We start from the raw sequence: 17,012 nt of genomic DNA on the forward strand, positions 1-17,012 counted from the left end.
TGGTTGACATTTGACTTAGTTTGACTACTGGTTATGAAGTTTGACCACTTCAAACGACGTTCCAGTGTATGTCGTTTGGGCACGTAGTGTCATATGGATTATGGGCCATATCAAACAAGAAATATGTACGGACTGGACTATGGGTAATGTAGCGAAATTCTATGGTGAGAGCAACATATATATATATGGATCGCTCATGTGGACTTTAAATTTATATTAGTCACAAGATCATTTCATTAAACTTAAGTAAAATTGTAATTAAACTTAAGTAAAATTATTATACAAGATCATTTCATTAAATTTAAGTGAAGTTACTATTAAGATGATTCCTATAACTAATATAAAGATCCACATCTATGATCTATATATGACTATATATGATAGTCTCACCATAAAACGACTGAGAGAATGTAATTAATTAAGCAGACCATACATTGTAGAACTTTCTAAATGGTCAATTAAATAGTTTACAAGCAATTGAGAAGGGAAATTTACACAAATATTCATTAAGTGTTCAAAAAATGGAGGTGAAAGAACTCAACGACCTAAGCTATACCCCACTGAAATCAATTAAATGGTTTTAAATTTTAAAGAAAAGATTGAAAATTTTCCCATTACAAATATTCTAAAAGACCTTTCGAAAACTTTAAGAAATGGCAAATATTATACAATAATTGCATGTAACACAAACATTTCAATATGATCAAATATCAGACCATCAATTTATAATTAATTTAACCACATGCAGCAATGCAAACATGATTTTTTTGAAATTTTTTAGTACATACATGCATATATATAATGAATGAGCGAGCATTATACATCCCTTCTCATATACATGATTTACGAATTAAGTTCTACAAAATACAACATCAATAATTAACAAAACACAACACCCAGTAATTAACACTTAATTGGGGTCACATTTTGACACTGCAACCCCAAAACATATATATATATATATATATATAATCATACACTATTTTGAACCCTCTATACGTCAGATGGTTTTTTTTTTTTTTCATCTCTAAAACCAAAAGCCCTGCCATACCGACTGAACCAACCTGCGCAAAAAAGCTTGAATATTTTCAAAACGCAGTGTGATCGCTTTTGGAGACAGTAATCTACATTGACTTTGACTGGAGAGAAAATCGACCAATTAACGATGAGGAGGAGCTTCAACAACTCCCCAGGCTAATCTTTACCGTCCATCTGTGACCTGTCCATCCATTTTCGAGCATGGAAGAGAGAGAAAAAAGAGAGAAAAACAAAGTAGGAAGATGTGGCCTTCTGTTTAGATTTCGTTTGCTTGCTTGCTTGCTTGTCTCTCACTTTACTGTTTCTTGTGTGTGGCTGAGGCTGAGGCTGAGGAAGGTGACGAACCATTAGTGCCAGCTGGAGTGCTTGCATGCTGGTTCCTTTGCGATTTTCCCGGCCTTTTGTTGCCCTCTGATTTTGGCCCGGCGTGCCGTACCTTCACTCCTCGTATCATCTGTATATCAATGTATAAATACACACAAAAAATTAACATTATACGAAAAATTAGTCACTAATTAATTCGTAGATTAGTGTTTGATTAGGATATTACTAATAAACATACATATTTGTTACATTTCACGTCTGAGTAGATGACTATGAAGTCCCCTTCTTGGAGTCCATTGGCTCTCACAAAATCTCCTTCAACCACATAATAATAAATCCATTACAAGTTCAGAAAACAAAACAACAATTCATGATAAATTAAGAGCAAGAAAATTGCGCTATGTGCACCTGTGTTTTCTAGGAGATACATCCTGCTTTTATTGTTGGGCCAGTACCTGAAACTCCACATATAGATAGAAAAAGAGGAGCAAAATAATTACTTACAATTTCTCGGACGACCGTATCGAAAACAATTAATTAACATTGATAAACAAAAAATTTGTATTGAAAAATGAACATGGCATGAACATTAATAGACTCAATATTTGTAGAATACCTGTAGCGCATGTTCCACACGTGAGAAGTCCCAATGTCTTCCATTGGGATGGAAATCCCATCTCTTGCCTCCAGTTCTGGAAGATGGGTTTCTGCTTCCTTCTAATTAATCATTAATTAACAACACCACCAACAATTGCAATTAACAAAATGAGTATAACCAATTTCAATTAAGTAAGTGAAGAGTCAGTTCAAATGATGATTAAGGAAATTAATGACGTACTTTTGGTAACACAATCCTTCCAAGACTACCCACATCGCTCTGCTTCAACACCTTCTGCAGAAGAAACTTCAAATTCTTCTCAGATTTCCATCCCTAAAAAAGAAAAAAAAACAATGGCAAGCAAGTATTAATTAGTTGATCAAAATTGTTTTCTATATCATCCCCAATCAATTAATATTGTACCAATTAAGAATGTTGAGCATAACTGCACCAAATTACACAACCCACCTGGCGCCTCTCCTGTGCAGCACTACTACGCCCCTGATTGTAATTCTGTGCTTGAGTACTAGCCGGCCGATCCATCTGCTGCACCGGAGGAGGCGGTGCAGCCTCTTGTGTAATGCTAGGCATCATGGCCGGGGATGGGGACGGGGCCGCAGTAGCAGTGGGCCAGTAAAACCAGTTGCCCGGATTGGCTTGTAGTGGCACAGAATTAGTGCAATTCAGATCGGCTGCGTTCCCAACAAGCCTTGTGTGCTGCTGATGAAGGAGATGATCCGGCATTTGAGCATTAAGGTGCTGCTGCTGCTGCTGATGTCCATGCCTATGGTGTGACACAAGCCGTCTCTGCCTCGCCATCCTCTTCTTCCTCGCCTCTTTCGTAGCTGAAGACCCTAACCTCATCAATTGATGCTCACCATTCAATGGAAAATATTGGTAAGGCTGGTATTGACTTCCATACCCGGCAAAAGCCTGGGGATGATGCTGTGGAGGAGGGGCTAGGTGAATGTTATTGTCCGGGAACGACCCGTAATGGGCCGTTCCCATGCCGAACGGAGACGACGGCCAGGTAGGTTGGCCAGAGTCAATCATGTGATGATATTCCGGTGATGGTTGGTATGGACCTGGCCCGTTAACATACTGGTCAGGCGCTATGTACCCCATCATGGAAGGGTAAGCTGCCGGAGGCGGAGTGGGGACAAGGATTCCCCCGGCCTGATCATAGGCTGCATGTGGCGGCGGTGCCATCCAAGGAGTTTGGGTGAAACTACAAGCAGGGTTTGATTCAAGAACTCTAGGGCTTGTGTTAGGGTTAGGGTTTTGAAAAGGGTCTTGGGCAACAATATCGGCGTCTTTGGTGGTAATACTATTACTGCGCCTCTTTTGGAGATGGTTGGTCTGAACCCACTCAAGCACAAGTTTAAGCAACTGCTTCATGGCCTCTTTACCTCCCCCCAACCGCCTGGCCGCGCACTCGATTGTCGACTTCTTGATCTTCACACTTCTCAAGTCTTCAGCGGAGACCGTCTCTCTGTTTGACCTCAGCCACTCCAAGAACACCATGGCCATGTCGTCCGGCTCCTTGTTCTCATTCTGATCATCCTTCTTGTTATTCTCCTCATCACGAACTGCAACTTCCTTTTCTTGTTGTTGTTGTTGAGGAATAATTGCAGTGGCTTCATTAGGGTCTTGTAATTGGTGGGGCGCTAGTAATTGCTGGTGGTCATCATCTTGTTGAAACTGCTCCATTAAAAGGCTGTCACTTTGGAAAATGGAGGAGGGGTCAAAAAACTCATTGGACTCGAACAGATCCATGTACCCAAAAGTCTCCATCGCACCCATGCAATCCATGGCTCCGCCTTCCCTGCTGAGATCCGACGGCTGAGAGATCTCCATCGAGGCGGTGGAGGACAAGGCATGCGCATCAACCGCCTGATCATCACCCTGTGAGTACTGGTGGAGGTGGTTGTAACTGTTATGGTGGTTCCTTCTCTCCCCATCTTCCTCCGCGTCCGATCTCAAGATGGCCCAGGAGGCCGCGGAGGAGGACGAGGAGACCGAAGACGAGGTGGACGATGAAGTGGCCGACTTGACCGGTGCAGGGGTTGAAGATGAGGAGGAAGAAGATGACATGCATGGGAAGTCAGGGAGAGGAGGGAAGTGGTCATTGTAGAAGATGGAAGGGTCATTGACATCAGCAAGGAGAGCAGTTTCTTGGTCATTGTCATCAAGCCACATCTCACTTGGGTCCACACCCAAATTATCCTCCTGATCTTCCAGTTCCTCCATGGCACCACCACCACCACCAAACCCATCTGAGATTGGAATATTTACATCTTTCATGTGGTGATGATGAAGATCTCCTGCATGCAGATCTTGATGATGATGAACTTGAACTTGCTTCCCCTTCATTTTTTTTACTCAAATAACTGATTTTTTTTCCCTTTCTGTTGGTATCAGATATTTTTGTGAAAGAGATAGTGGAGAGAGAGAGAAGGGTTTAAGTTTTTTTCTGCTTCTGTGTACGGATAAGTGCAAAGAGATAGAGAGAAAGAAGATTGTATTGGATTAAGGAAGCAAAAGAGTGAAAGGGCCCGCTTTTGGTATCAAACCCTCACACAGAAGCAACATAAAGAAGCAACATAAAGCATCTGATACTCTCGGCGCTATCAACAACACCATCAAAGATAATATCAAAACAACAATTTTATTATTATATATATAAAAAAAAAAACCTATTTTAAGTCATCTCACCACCACAGAAGGCGACGTCACTGCTCTCTAACCCACGAATCTGCTGATATTTAACTGGGTCATTATCTCAGAACATCGACCTCTCCAAACACTAAATCTCTGCGCTAAGACCGAGATTAACAGAAAACCAGAGAGGAGATTACCAAAACCACCAACTCTTTCTGCAAAAGTCCGGCGAGGGCAAGACAAACAGAGCAGGAGCCTCTGCAAGAATGAGAGCACGCACGCTTAAATGGAGGGAAAAAGCTCAACAGCCCCCATGTGTGTTCTGGTTTGTTCTGGGAGGTTTCATTGTATTTGCACCAACTTCTGTTTATTTCTTTTTCTCTCTTTTTATTTTTTTGGGTTTTTTTATTTTTTATAGATAAGTTCAAATGGTTTTTTCCTCGGGTTTTATTTTATTTTTCTGAGAGTAAGAGAGAGATAGGAAGAGAAAAGAATCCAAAGAGATGGAGAGGCAGTTTTAGAGAGAGTGCAATAAAGGAGACGGATTAAAAGAAACAAGAAAACAAAACCGCGTGCCGCTACTTTCTTAGCCCTCACTCCGGATTTTGTGCCACCCGCCATACGTTCCCACCTGAATGGTACCACCATGCGGTGCCTCAGCCTTTACCATTACTATTTACAACTTCATCATTAACCCACATTTCACATTAACAGCCTCTAATTAGGGTTTTCTTCAACATACTTTTGCTAATTAAAAAAAGAAAAAAAATTAACCAAGCCAAGCGATAGTCCAAATTACCCTAATGGCACATTTACTAATGCATAATCGGGTTAGGATGAATTGAACTGAAGAGTTGGAATCCGAATTCTCATTAAAGTTGTTTACTAAATTATCATGAATTGGAAATGAAAGTAGTTTTATTGCTAAAATACACTTATTCTAAATAAATTATTAGGTTAAAGTGAATTGCAAATTTGGAATTTTAAAAGTTTTGTGAGGATATGAGTAAAAAAGATGGATTTCGGGTTAGTTCTCCATAAATTAGAATACCACATCTCACGCAAGAGTTCAATTCCTTCGAAAATTGTTTTATGTGGGCTCCGCTTGCTTATGCATTCTTTTATGTGAAGTAAACACATGAATAATCAGTAATATGAATTCAACTACTCAAACCCCTGATTCAGCATCTTGAAGGACTCGTACTCAAACTAACAATACATCTTCATCGTGCAACGGCAAAAAAGACAGATGTGGTTTGCAGTCGAAAACTAGAATACAAAACATAGCAAACTCCTATAGAGTTCCTGAGAATTAAAATAAAAATTATAGCAAACTCCTAATACTTAAAACGAGAAACAAGAACATCGCTCTACATCCTCTTCGGCAATTGAAGAAATCCATAATAGGTAACTTTCATTGAATTGGAGCCAAAACCCTGTATATGTGGGCCAAAAGCGGCAACTAAATCATGGCGACAATGGTGTTTCGCGGTGTCTATAGTTCCACATCACATACGAATCAACATAGCAACAGTTACTACCTCTACCGACATCGACGCCGCCACCTCTGCCATGATAGATAACACCACCGATAACTCTTATTATAGCCAAGCAAAAAACACTCAAACCAAAAAAACCTATAACCAAACCTGCAGCCAGAAACAACAAGAACAAAACCAAGATCCACAGGAAAAAAAAGGGAAAGAAAGAAAAGGAAAAAAAAAAAAAAAAGGGATATAGAAAAAGAGGGGGGTTGAGAGGGAAGAGAGAGACTCACGTCTTCATATAACCAAAGTAATCAAAACAGTTGCATAAAGCACGTAATAAGTTCATTTTAGGGAAAATGAAATGGTCAAAATTCTTCGATATTTTTTTCTCTATGTTTCCTCCATAAACTGGAGAGAGAGAGAGAGAGAGAGAGAATGGACCCAGTGGATTTGTAATTTTTTTAATTTTCGATTTTGTAATTTCTATTGGTTAGAGTTAGAATGATAATTGATGTTGAGTTTAAGAAATTTAAACAACATAAAAAAAGAAGAAGTTGATAATTGACATAACAAGGTTTGTCTTGATTCGTGAGTGAAGCGGCAGGGATTACCATTTGCTACTACGTGTCCATGCACTTCTGACGTATCCCTTTTCATTTTGGCTTATTATCACAAAACATCCCTGAGGTTTACGAAACTATCAGATTGCATCCTTAATGTTTTTTTGTGTCACTTATGGTCCTCAAAGTTAGTATGTGGAATCACAAATGGTCCCTGACGTTAGGGTCTGTCAAAAACTCTGTTAGTTTGCTATCGTGACATACATATATATCACAAAACATCCCTGAGGTTTACACACTTATCACAAATGGTCCTTACGAATTTTTTTTAAAAAAATTTAAAATTCATAAAATTTTGGTTTTCTTTTTAAAATTATTTATAAATGAAAAAACAATTTATAGAAGGATTTTAATCTTGAGGACCATTTATGAACCCTAAACCTTTAGTTTTTTTTTCATTTTTAAATTTTATGAATTTTAAATTTTTTTTAAAAAACTTCATTAGTTTGTTGATGTGGCATATATATGGAGCCCACATCTACAATAATATAGTGTCACATGTATTTAAAATTTAATATATATTTTAAAATAATTTTAATTCATAAATTTTAAAAAGAAAACAAAAATTTTATGAATTTTAAATTAAAAAAATTTCGTAAGGACCATTTGTGATAGGTGTGTGAACCTTAAGGATGTTTTGTGATATACATATATGCCACGTCAGCAAACTAACGGAGTTTTTGACGGAACCTAACGGCAGGGACCATTTGTGATCATACATGCTAACTTTGAGGACCACGAATGACAAAAAAAAACATTAAGGATGCAATCTGATAGTTTCGTAAACTTTAGGGACGTTTTGTGATAATAAGCCTTTCATTTTTTTTCCTCTCCCCCCTTCTGCACTGCCAATAATCACGCTCGTTCGTTCAACTCACTATGTCTTTAACCTATTTCTAACGTCATTCTCTGGCTCCAGTTAGATTCACACCTAAACAACCCAAGCAATCATGACAGACCAATCGAGTATCACCACGCATTCCTAATAAACCGCAGCGGTCACATGAGCTGTTTTAGTTTTCGTATATGGCTGCTTCTTATTAGTTTTTAGGATGAGAGAGTTGATGACATTCGTCACAACTTTAATGGGCTTTCTTGTTTCCGTACATCACAGTCGCTTTGGCTTTGCTCTATTACGACTTTTTGTTTGTGGATCTCGGTGAAGTTGCCCCACATTTGAGCTTTTTTTCTTCTTTTTTTTCATATTAAAAAAGCAGTTTATCCTAAAAATTTAAGACTCAATTAACACGATGGTTTAATAACCCTAATAAATTTAAGATATGTTTCTCTTTTAAGTGTTCACACGCTTAAATGACAAATGATAATCATGTCGCGATGATGCTGTAATTCAATGAATAGATAATATATTTCATCTTTTACTCTTATAATAATTACAAATGATGCTTTTGGCAACCAAACAAAACATAATTTTCACTAAAAAGAAAGATAATTGAAAATGATACTTATGTTTAAATGACACATAAAGTATGATAAAAAACCGTAAATTTTATTTTTCATCTTTTACCTTTATGATAGGTGACACATAATCACGAGAAAAATCAAATTTTAATGGCAAATTAATTACGAGAAAAATCCGTAAAATTGTATCTTTCATTTGTTACTTTTACGACAATAATAGGTTGCACTCATGTAGCGAGGAAACCAAATCTCGATGGCAAATTAATTATGATCAAAATTCGTATACTTTATCTTTCATTACGACAATGACATATGATACTTATGCCATAAAGAAACTAAACCTCAACACATTAATTGTGATAAAAACTCATAAAATTTTATTTTTCATATTTTACGACATAAGACACTTACGTTGCGAGGAAACCAACCTCAATGCCACATTAATTGGGGAACAAATCGTAATATTTATATATATATATATATATATATATATTTCATTTTTTATTTTTACGACAAAGACAAATGACACTCATGACGCAAGGAAACAAAACCTAAATACACTTTAATTATGATCAAAACTCGTGAAGTTCTATCTTTCATATTTTGCTTTCAAACCGATGACAAATGCTAATTAAATCGTGAGGATATGATTACTCAGTCAAACATTAAATATGATGAAAACCCATAGATAATATATTTCATCTTTCTTTTACGACAATCACAAATGAGTGCATTTTTGCTCACCATTTTAACCCAAAGTGTACCTTCACCATTCTTCTCAACACACGTCCATGAGTATATTCATAGTTCCACAAATACAAAGTAAATAGTTAATTATGGTTATACCCATAAATACATATCAAGTATTGCGAATAATATTTTGAGTTAAAATAGTAAGCAAAAGTATTTCCATTACAAATGACCCTCATATTGTGAGGAGAGTAAAACTCAATGGTACATTACTTATGATAAAATCTTTAAACACCTTAATTTTGATAAAATTCTTGATGGAATAATGAATGCTACAACATATGTACGCGTATAAGTGCAAAGCGATTGGGAGAGAGAGAGACTGTATTGGATTAAGGAAGCAAAAGAGTGAAAGGACCCGCCCTCAGACAGAAGCAACATAAAGCATCTGATACTCTCCGCTCTATCAACAACACCATCCAAGATAACTAGACAAATAATAATAATAATAATAATAATAATAATAATAATAATATCAAAATGACAAGTTTTTTATAATAAAAAAACCTATTTTAAGTCAGTTGATTTTTTGGTTCATGTTTTTTTGTCTGAGAGTAGTGTGATTTTAATTTGAATCTCAACCCACAATCCAAACACATAGTAAGAAAGACAGAGAGGGAGAGGAAGAAAAAGAATAAAAAAGAATCACTCCAGATTTTGTGCCACCCGCCATTGTTCCCACCTGAATAGTGCCGCCATGCGATGCCTCAGCCTTAACCAATTTTATTCACAACCTCATCATTAACCTCATCATCATTAGTTTGGGACTCAAACTTTAGTGTAAAGGGACGAGCTCATTATCCTTATCAACGAATCTAACTCACACTTGCATATAACCAAAGTAATAAATTGCATAAGCATGTAACAAGTTCATTTGAGTGAAAATTATGAAATGGTTAAATCTCTCTTTAATATTTTATTCTCCCTATTTCTTTATGTTTTCTCTATAAAATGCGTCCATGTACTGGCGCAACCCTTGTTTCTCTTTCTCTCTCCTTCTGCATCTGCCAATCAAGCTGGTCCGTTTCAACTCACTTGGTCTTTTCCAATATCTGACGTCGTTCTCTAACACCAGTTACATTCACACCTAAACAGCTCAACCATTCATGACAGACCAATCGAGCACCACCACGTATTTGTAATAAGTCCTAGTGGTCATGAGACCCGTTTCAGTTTTAGTAGATGGTTGCTTCCTATTGGGTTTTGGGATGGGAGAGTTCATGCCATTTGTCACTGCTTTAATAGGCTTTCTCTACTTCCGTACATCACAGTCGCTTTGGATTTGTTCTATTACGACTTTTTGCTTGTGAGCTCTCATGTGGATATGGGTGATGTTATCCAACCTTTGAACCTTTTTTTCTTTTTAATTTCTTTTAAAGGTTAATGTGGAAAATTTAAAACTCAGTTGGTACTACTATCGTTTAATAAATTTGAAATTTATGAAGACACTCATGCTTCGAGGAAATTCATTCTCAATGACACATTAAATATGATTAAAATTCATAAATTTATCTTTCATATTTTACTTTTACAACAATGCTTGATGACTCTCATATCGCAAGATTATCAAATCACAATAGAACAATAATTATGATCAACATCCGTAAACTTTTATCTTTCATCTTTTACTTTTACGACAATGACACGTGACACTCATCGCACGAGGAAACCAAACCTTAATGACACATTAGTTATGATCAAAAGCCATAATATTTTATCCTTCATCTTTTACCTTTACACAAATGACATCCATACCTTGAAAAAATAAAACCAAAATGAAACATTCGTTGTGATCAAATTTCGTAAAGTTTACCTTTTATCTCTTACTTTTACAACAATGACATATGACAATCATCTCTTACTTTTATAACACATTAATTGTTATAAAACCCATAAAATTTCATCTTTCATTACTTTTACAACAATGAAATATGAATCCTCCATGTCCAATGCAAATACACAAGTTAATCGAATATGAATGCTACACCATATGTCTGAGATAATATAGGAAAATGAGGTTGCTGTATTGAACAATGTAACTTCAAAGAAGCAACACTGAAAACCATACATAAAACTATATTTAAAAAAACCCCAAAAATATCGTGAATCCAAATTAAAATAAAATAGTATCATTTTTGTAATTTCCTTCTTCCTTATAATCTTGTCATCCATCCATTTTATTTCTGGTCCTTTTTTGTCACCACCGCCGCTGACTACGAAAACCAAGCTATTATTTTATATCTGAAACCCACATGAGACGAATGTTATCCTCTGCAACTTTGATGTCAAACATTGCGTCCCCATCTATGAAATCAACTCTTATTGGTCAAAGATTCAATTGCAAAGACTTTCATGCCCCTCAAAGAATCACACATAAGTACGTTTCACAAGCACCCAGCTGCTGCCAGCTGAAATGCATAACTTGTATAACCAATGATGGTTCATTCTTCTCAGGCTGAGACTGAGAGGATAGACGAGACGACCCCAGATTTGAAGCAACATGTGTGAGCTTTCAAATTTTAATGTTATCTTTAATTTGGTTATATAATTTGTGCAACTAATTAAATTGTGTACCCGTCAATAGAACAAATATGGCATAATGAATGGTTACGAGTATGATGAGTGGTGATGAAGATAATTGAAGGCATGTAACACTACAAAAGTTAATATAACAAATAAAGCATGAGGAACGGTGATGAGAATGATGAGTGGTAATGAAGATAACTGAGGGGCAACCTAATTAATTAGACCTATACAAAACAGCAGCAAGCCGGAGGTTGAGTCCCATATCCCATACACAGGCCCTCCTTGGGAAATTTTTTGGATATGCAAGTCCCACGGCAGTCTGGGAAATCAGAACATGGACCCTGGCAAATTTCTGTTATTCTTAGCGCCCCTGCTGGCCCTGCCACTATTAATCCATTCAAATTTAAATTCATAATTACGACAGTAATTTGAAGCGGCTAAATTGATGAGAGGTTGAGGGTCTAATTACCTGAAGCCAAAAGCAAAGCAATGCAGAGAAACCTTACAAACGGAGAGACCTTACCACCAGCAGCCATCTCTCTGATTCTTTTATTTGTTGATGAAATGACTTTTTCTCTCTTCTTTTTGGGTTGATGATAACTTGCATGCTCTTAAAATTTATATATCGTGCAATTGATTTGTGAGTCATACAAAAGATACGCGGCTGTGGAATTTGGATGACTTGGTGGGAACAAATTGCATAATGGATTCCTTCCATGGGATGATCTCTCTGGCAGTTTATCTTGCTCAGCATTTTTATCGTGCAATTGATTTTTCAGTCATACAAAAGGTACGTTGCTGTGGAATTTGGATTACTTGGTGGGAACAAATTAGCATTTTCAGGATTAATTGGTGGAAACAAATTAACATTTTAGGAATGGCTCATTCCATAAGTATATATAATGGATTAGGAGGTGGTGGAGTCGTTGTCAGAGTGTGTTGGAATTTTGATTATGCTTAGCACTCGAATGAACAAGTACAAAGTAATAATAAAGGAGAAGAAAACTATAAGGAGAGACTTGTTATTTTCTCCAAACTTTTCACATAGGCTTGCTCGGTTCACACTTTCTTTAATTGAAACATCCTTGTGGTATGGGGACCCTTATCATTTCTGATGTTTTAGTTCAACTGTAGTTTGCTTTGACATCAAACATATGATCGCTTGTTCTATATTAAAAAAAGAGGTGCAATGCAAGGGTTTAAACTATCATTGGTATCGAAAAAGTAATCGGGCTTATCTGTATGGAACTTAGTTTTATTTTAAAAAAGATGGAACAAAGTCAAGTGTTTTAAGGCCCAAAAGAGACCATCGGGTCGTGATCCAGTCAAGAAAACAGGGAGAAACTCAACCGCTAATTGAACCCGCGTTTGAATTACTTGAACCCTAAGAAAGACAATCCTAAACGCGCCGGGATCAAAACACCTGCTATATAAAGAGATATAAAGATAGAGAGGCCTTAGGTCTTCGTTTTCTTTGACTTCTCTTAGCTTTGCGCGGTTCCGGAGCAGGGCATCCATCAGGTGAGTTAGAGTTACTCCTTCCCTCTTCTTAGCCCGCGTTTGGGAGTGCTGTGCTTCTTTTAGAAGCAGCTTATTTTTAAATTTTTTACACATTAGGTGTTTGGTAAAGTAGAAGTAGGCTGCTTTTTTTCAAAATTACCCATATTGCCATATTTGTTTCATACAATTACACGCCTTATCCTGTCTTTTTCTCGATCAAAAGTTCAAAACCTAATCTCATATCGCACTCTCCATCTCGATTCCTCTTTGTGGTTTCATCCTCTCAATCGGCAGTTTTTCGAATATAGTTTACTAGACTTTTTTTTCACAGTTAATTATTTTCGCAGCACAGTGGAAGTAGTTTTTTTTTTAAGCATAGCAATGCCAAACTAGTTAGTCATATTTTCTTTTGTTAGGAGGTTTTTTCTGCTGTTTTTTGTGTTAACTAGGTTGTCATATCAATCTCATACTGCCAATCCAAAACTTAACCCATGATAATGATAAGTTCCACATAGAGAATGTTTGCGAGTCCTTACTTAGTTAGGTTTTTGGTTCTTTATTATGTTATGATTTTTGGTTACTTACCTGTTTGTCTAATCCTACTATAATTGAGATTTATTTCCTATTGTAATTTAGGGTTATTTTCTATTGTAATTTAGATTTATTTCCTATTTTATTTAGGGTTGTACTTCCTTATAAATGCCTCCATATTGGAGACCCTACTTTGTTTGACTTTCATTCTTATTGTTAACATTCTCAACTGTTATTGTTTTGCCTTGAAGTTGTTATTTTCAGGACAGGCTGCTCAACCGTTGTTTCTGTTGTTGCTGTAATTGATCCTCATAATGGAAGATCGTCATGAGACTCCGGATAAGAACATTGAGTTGTGGAAAATTAAGAAGCTCATCAAGGGGCTTGAAGCTGCAAGGGGCAATGGCACCAGCATGATTTCTCTCATCGTACCTCCTCGCGATAAAATACATCAAGTTGTGAAGATGCTCAGTGAAGAATTAGGATCCGCTTCCAACATCAAAAGCAGGGTGAATCGTCAATCTGTTCAAGGAGCAATTGCATCTGCTCAGCAGCGGCTCAAGCTTTACAACAAGGTTCCTCCTAATGGGCTTGTTCTGTATACGGGAACAATTGTTACGGAAGATGGCAAGGAAAAGAAGGTCACGATTGATTTTCAGCCTTCCAAGCCCATCAATGTGTCTCTTTACCTCTGTGACAACAAGTTCCATACTGAAGCTCTGACTGTTCATTTAGAATCTGATGAGAAATTTGGTTTCATTATCATGGACGGTAAGGAGTCTATGTTTGGAACATTGAGTGGTAATGTGAGGGAGGTGCTTCACAGATATCTTGTTCACCTCCCAAAAGAAACATGCAAGAAGAGGGCAATCAGCTGCTCGATTTGCTCGTATTGGACAAGAGGCCTGCGACAACCATGTTACCAAGACAGCAGAGCTTGCCACAAACCTTTTTATTGATCCAGCCACCAACCAGCCCAATGTTACAGGATTAATACTGGCAGGATCAGCTGATTTCAAAACTGAGCTTAGTGAGTCGGTAGGTTTGATCCTCGTCTGCAGGCCAAAATACTGAAAGTTGTGGATATTTCTTATGGAGGGGAGGAAGGTTTTAATCATGCTATTAAGATGTCTCAAGAGATTCTGTTCAATGTGAAATTTATACAGGAGCAGCACTTGTTAGGCAAATACTTTGAGGAAGTTAACCAGGATACAGGAAAGTATGTTGTTGGTGTAGGTGACACACTAAAAGCTTTGGAGATGGGTGCTGATGAGTACAAGAGCTTTGGTTGTACTCTTGAGTTTGTCACCAACAAATCACAAGAGGGGTGACAGTTCTGTCGAGGTTTCGGGGGGATTGGAGGAATTCTGCGGTACCAGCTTGATATGAGGTCATTCGATGAGTTTGCTGATGATGAAGTTAAGGAAGATGGGGAAGTTTACGATGTTGGAGAAGCTGAAGATGATTCTGAATAGGAATTAATGAAGTATTCCCCAATGCTGGTGTAGAAAGGCAGGGGTGAAAAGTGTTGAAATATAAGTAGTCAGCTGATAGAAAGTGTAACTAAGCCTATTTAGCTAATGGTGTATTCACTTAGTCACTAAAATGACAGGTGTTAGGCTTGAGTAGTGAAAGGCTGTACAAGCCAAGTGTAATGTTTCTAGAAAGCAGTTGTAGATGAAGGGCTGTGATACAAAGCATGTAATTGTATCCAGCTGGTCTTTCTAACGAACATATAGCACACATAGAGTCTGCTCTTTTTAGATTAGAGCATTTGAATACAAAAGTTTCTGTTGAATCAATTCTTAGTGTATTCTCTTTGCTCTCTCTCCACTATTCTTCACAAAACTCTAACATGGCCTCAGAGCCAGGTTGGATCATTTAGATCTGGGCGTAATCTGTGAAGTCACTGAGCTCTATTGAAGCTCACCTGAAGCTCTGTTTAAGCATCTGAGAAGAGAAGTAAATTGATTTGAACCAAAAGATGTCTGGGTCTGAAGGCTCGGAGGTGAGAACGCCAATTTTCTCCGGTGAGAACTACGAGTTTTGGAGGATTAAGATGGTAACGGTTTTCAAATCTCTTGGACTATGGAGTCTGGTAGAAAAAGGGATTCCAACCTCTGATTCGAAGATGAAGAAGAAAGCTGAAGAGTCATCTGAAGAAGAAGCTGATGCAGAGATGATCGTTGTGCTCATGAAGGACGCGAAGGCTCTGGGCATTATACAGAATGCAGTTTCTAACCAGATCTTTCCTCGAATTGCCAACGCCGACTCAGCCAAAATGGCGTGGAATATGCTCTATACTGAATATCACGGTGGTGATCAGGTCAGGTCAGTGAAACTTCAGAATCTCAGAAGAGAATTTGAATATATGAGAATGCGTGAGAATGAACCTCTAACTGCATATCTCACCCGGTTGAATGAATTGATAAATCAAATGAAGACATTTGGAGAAGTGCTACCAAATGAGAGGCTAGTTCAGAAAGTGTTAATCAGTCTTAGTAAAGTATATGATCCTATCTGCTTGGTGATTGAAAATACAAAGAGTTTGGAGACTATTGAATTGCAAGAGGTCATTGCAATTTTGTAGAGCCAAGCTTTGACATGCATAATGTGCACACAGCTGAGAAGGCATTTGGCTCTTTCTCAGTCAATACACAAGGGCAGAACAAGAATAGTACTCAAACTAGCTCTGCTAAGTCTCAGAAAAATTGGAAGTCTAACAACAAACCATGGGAGTCTAGACCTAAGCCACAACAAGCTGGTGCTGCACAGAACGCAAATGGATCACAATATGTGCATCAAGATGGAGTGAAGCCTCAATGCAAAGTATGCTCTAAATTTCATTTTGGAGAATGTCGATATAAGGGTCAATCTAAGTGCTGTAAGTGTGATAGATTTAGACATTGGGCTAGGGACTGTACTGCAAACAAAGGAGTGCATAAAGCAAATAATGCAAGCCAAGTAGAAGTAAAGGGAAATTTGTTTTATGCAAGCTGTGCAATCTCAGAGAAGAGTGAAAATGGAGAGTGGTATATAGACAGTGGTTGTAGTAGCCATATGACTGGGAACAAGGAGCTGCTAATTGACATAAACACAAATGTCACAGGCAAGGTGCAAATGCCAACAGGGGAGCTTGTAGGTATAATTGGTATGGGGACTTTAGTACTTGACACAGGGTCTGGTACAAAATATATCAAAGAAGTCATGTATTTGCCTGGTTTGAAAGAAAATTTGTTGAGTGTAGGCCAAATGGATGAACATGGTTATCATTTGGTGTTTGGAAGCAGCATGTGCAATATTTTTGATGATTATTCACTGAATAATCTTGTCATGAAGGTGGCAATGAGAAAGAACAGATGCTATCCATTGTCACTGTCTTCAAATGACTTTATTGCACTAAGAGCTAGTGTGTCTCCATCTACCTGGATTTGGCACAAAAGAATGGGGCATTTACATCTAAATGGGCTAAACCAGCTCAAGGAAAAGGAGATGGTGCATGGTCTGCCGCATCTGGAAGCTGCAAATGGAGTCTGTGAAGGCTGTCAGTTTGGGAAA

The 17,012-nt window shown here is 37.5% G+C and overlaps 1 protein-coding gene and 1 pseudogene across 1 annotated transcript; one reads left to right on the top strand and one right to left on the bottom strand.

The window, feature by feature from the left end:
- Positions 1-1,198: 1,198 nt before the first annotated feature.
- LOC117637959 (B3 domain-containing transcription factor ABI3) lies at positions 1,199-4,896 on the bottom strand. The gene is made up of 6 exons (XM_034373026.1): positions 2,429-4,896; positions 2,201-2,293; positions 1,979-2,079; positions 1,771-1,817; positions 1,601-1,677; positions 1,199-1,492 (listed from the first exon to the last, which is right to left on the bottom strand). The coding sequence occupies exons 1-6, from the start codon at positions 4,331-4,333 to the stop codon at positions 1,334-1,336; spliced, it is 2,382 nt and encodes a 793-aa protein (XP_034228917.1). The 5' UTR covers positions 4,334-4,896; the 3' UTR covers positions 1,199-1,333.
- An 8,872-nt stretch (positions 4,897-13,768) lies between these two features.
- Positions 13,769-14,929, top strand: LOC117638496 (annotated as a pseudogene).
- The last annotated feature ends 2,083 nt before the right edge of the window (positions 14,930-17,012 follow it).

This window comes from Prunus dulcis, chromosome 8, assembly GCF_902201215.1.
Source record: "Prunus dulcis chromosome 8, ALMONDv2, whole genome shotgun sequence".
Classification (NCBI taxonomy): Eukaryota; Viridiplantae; Streptophyta; class Magnoliopsida; order Rosales; family Rosaceae; genus Prunus; species Prunus dulcis.

What these genes read in the sequence shown, in the direction of transcription:
- LOC117637959 (XM_034373026.1), bottom strand. Translation starts at nt 4,333, where the DNA reads ATGAAGGGGAAGCAAGTTCAAGTTCATCATCATCAAGATCTGCATGCA. An exon ending in GAAGGATTGTGTTACCAAAA is followed by an intron (nt 2,080 to 2,200) that starts GTACGTCATTAA and finishes ATGATTAATTAG; the next exon opens with AAGGAAGCAGAAACCCATCT. An exon ending in ACGTGAAATGTAACAAATAT is followed by an intron (nt 1,493 to 1,600) that starts GTATGTTTATTA and finishes ATTGATATACAG; the next exon opens with ATGATACGAGGAGTGAAGGT.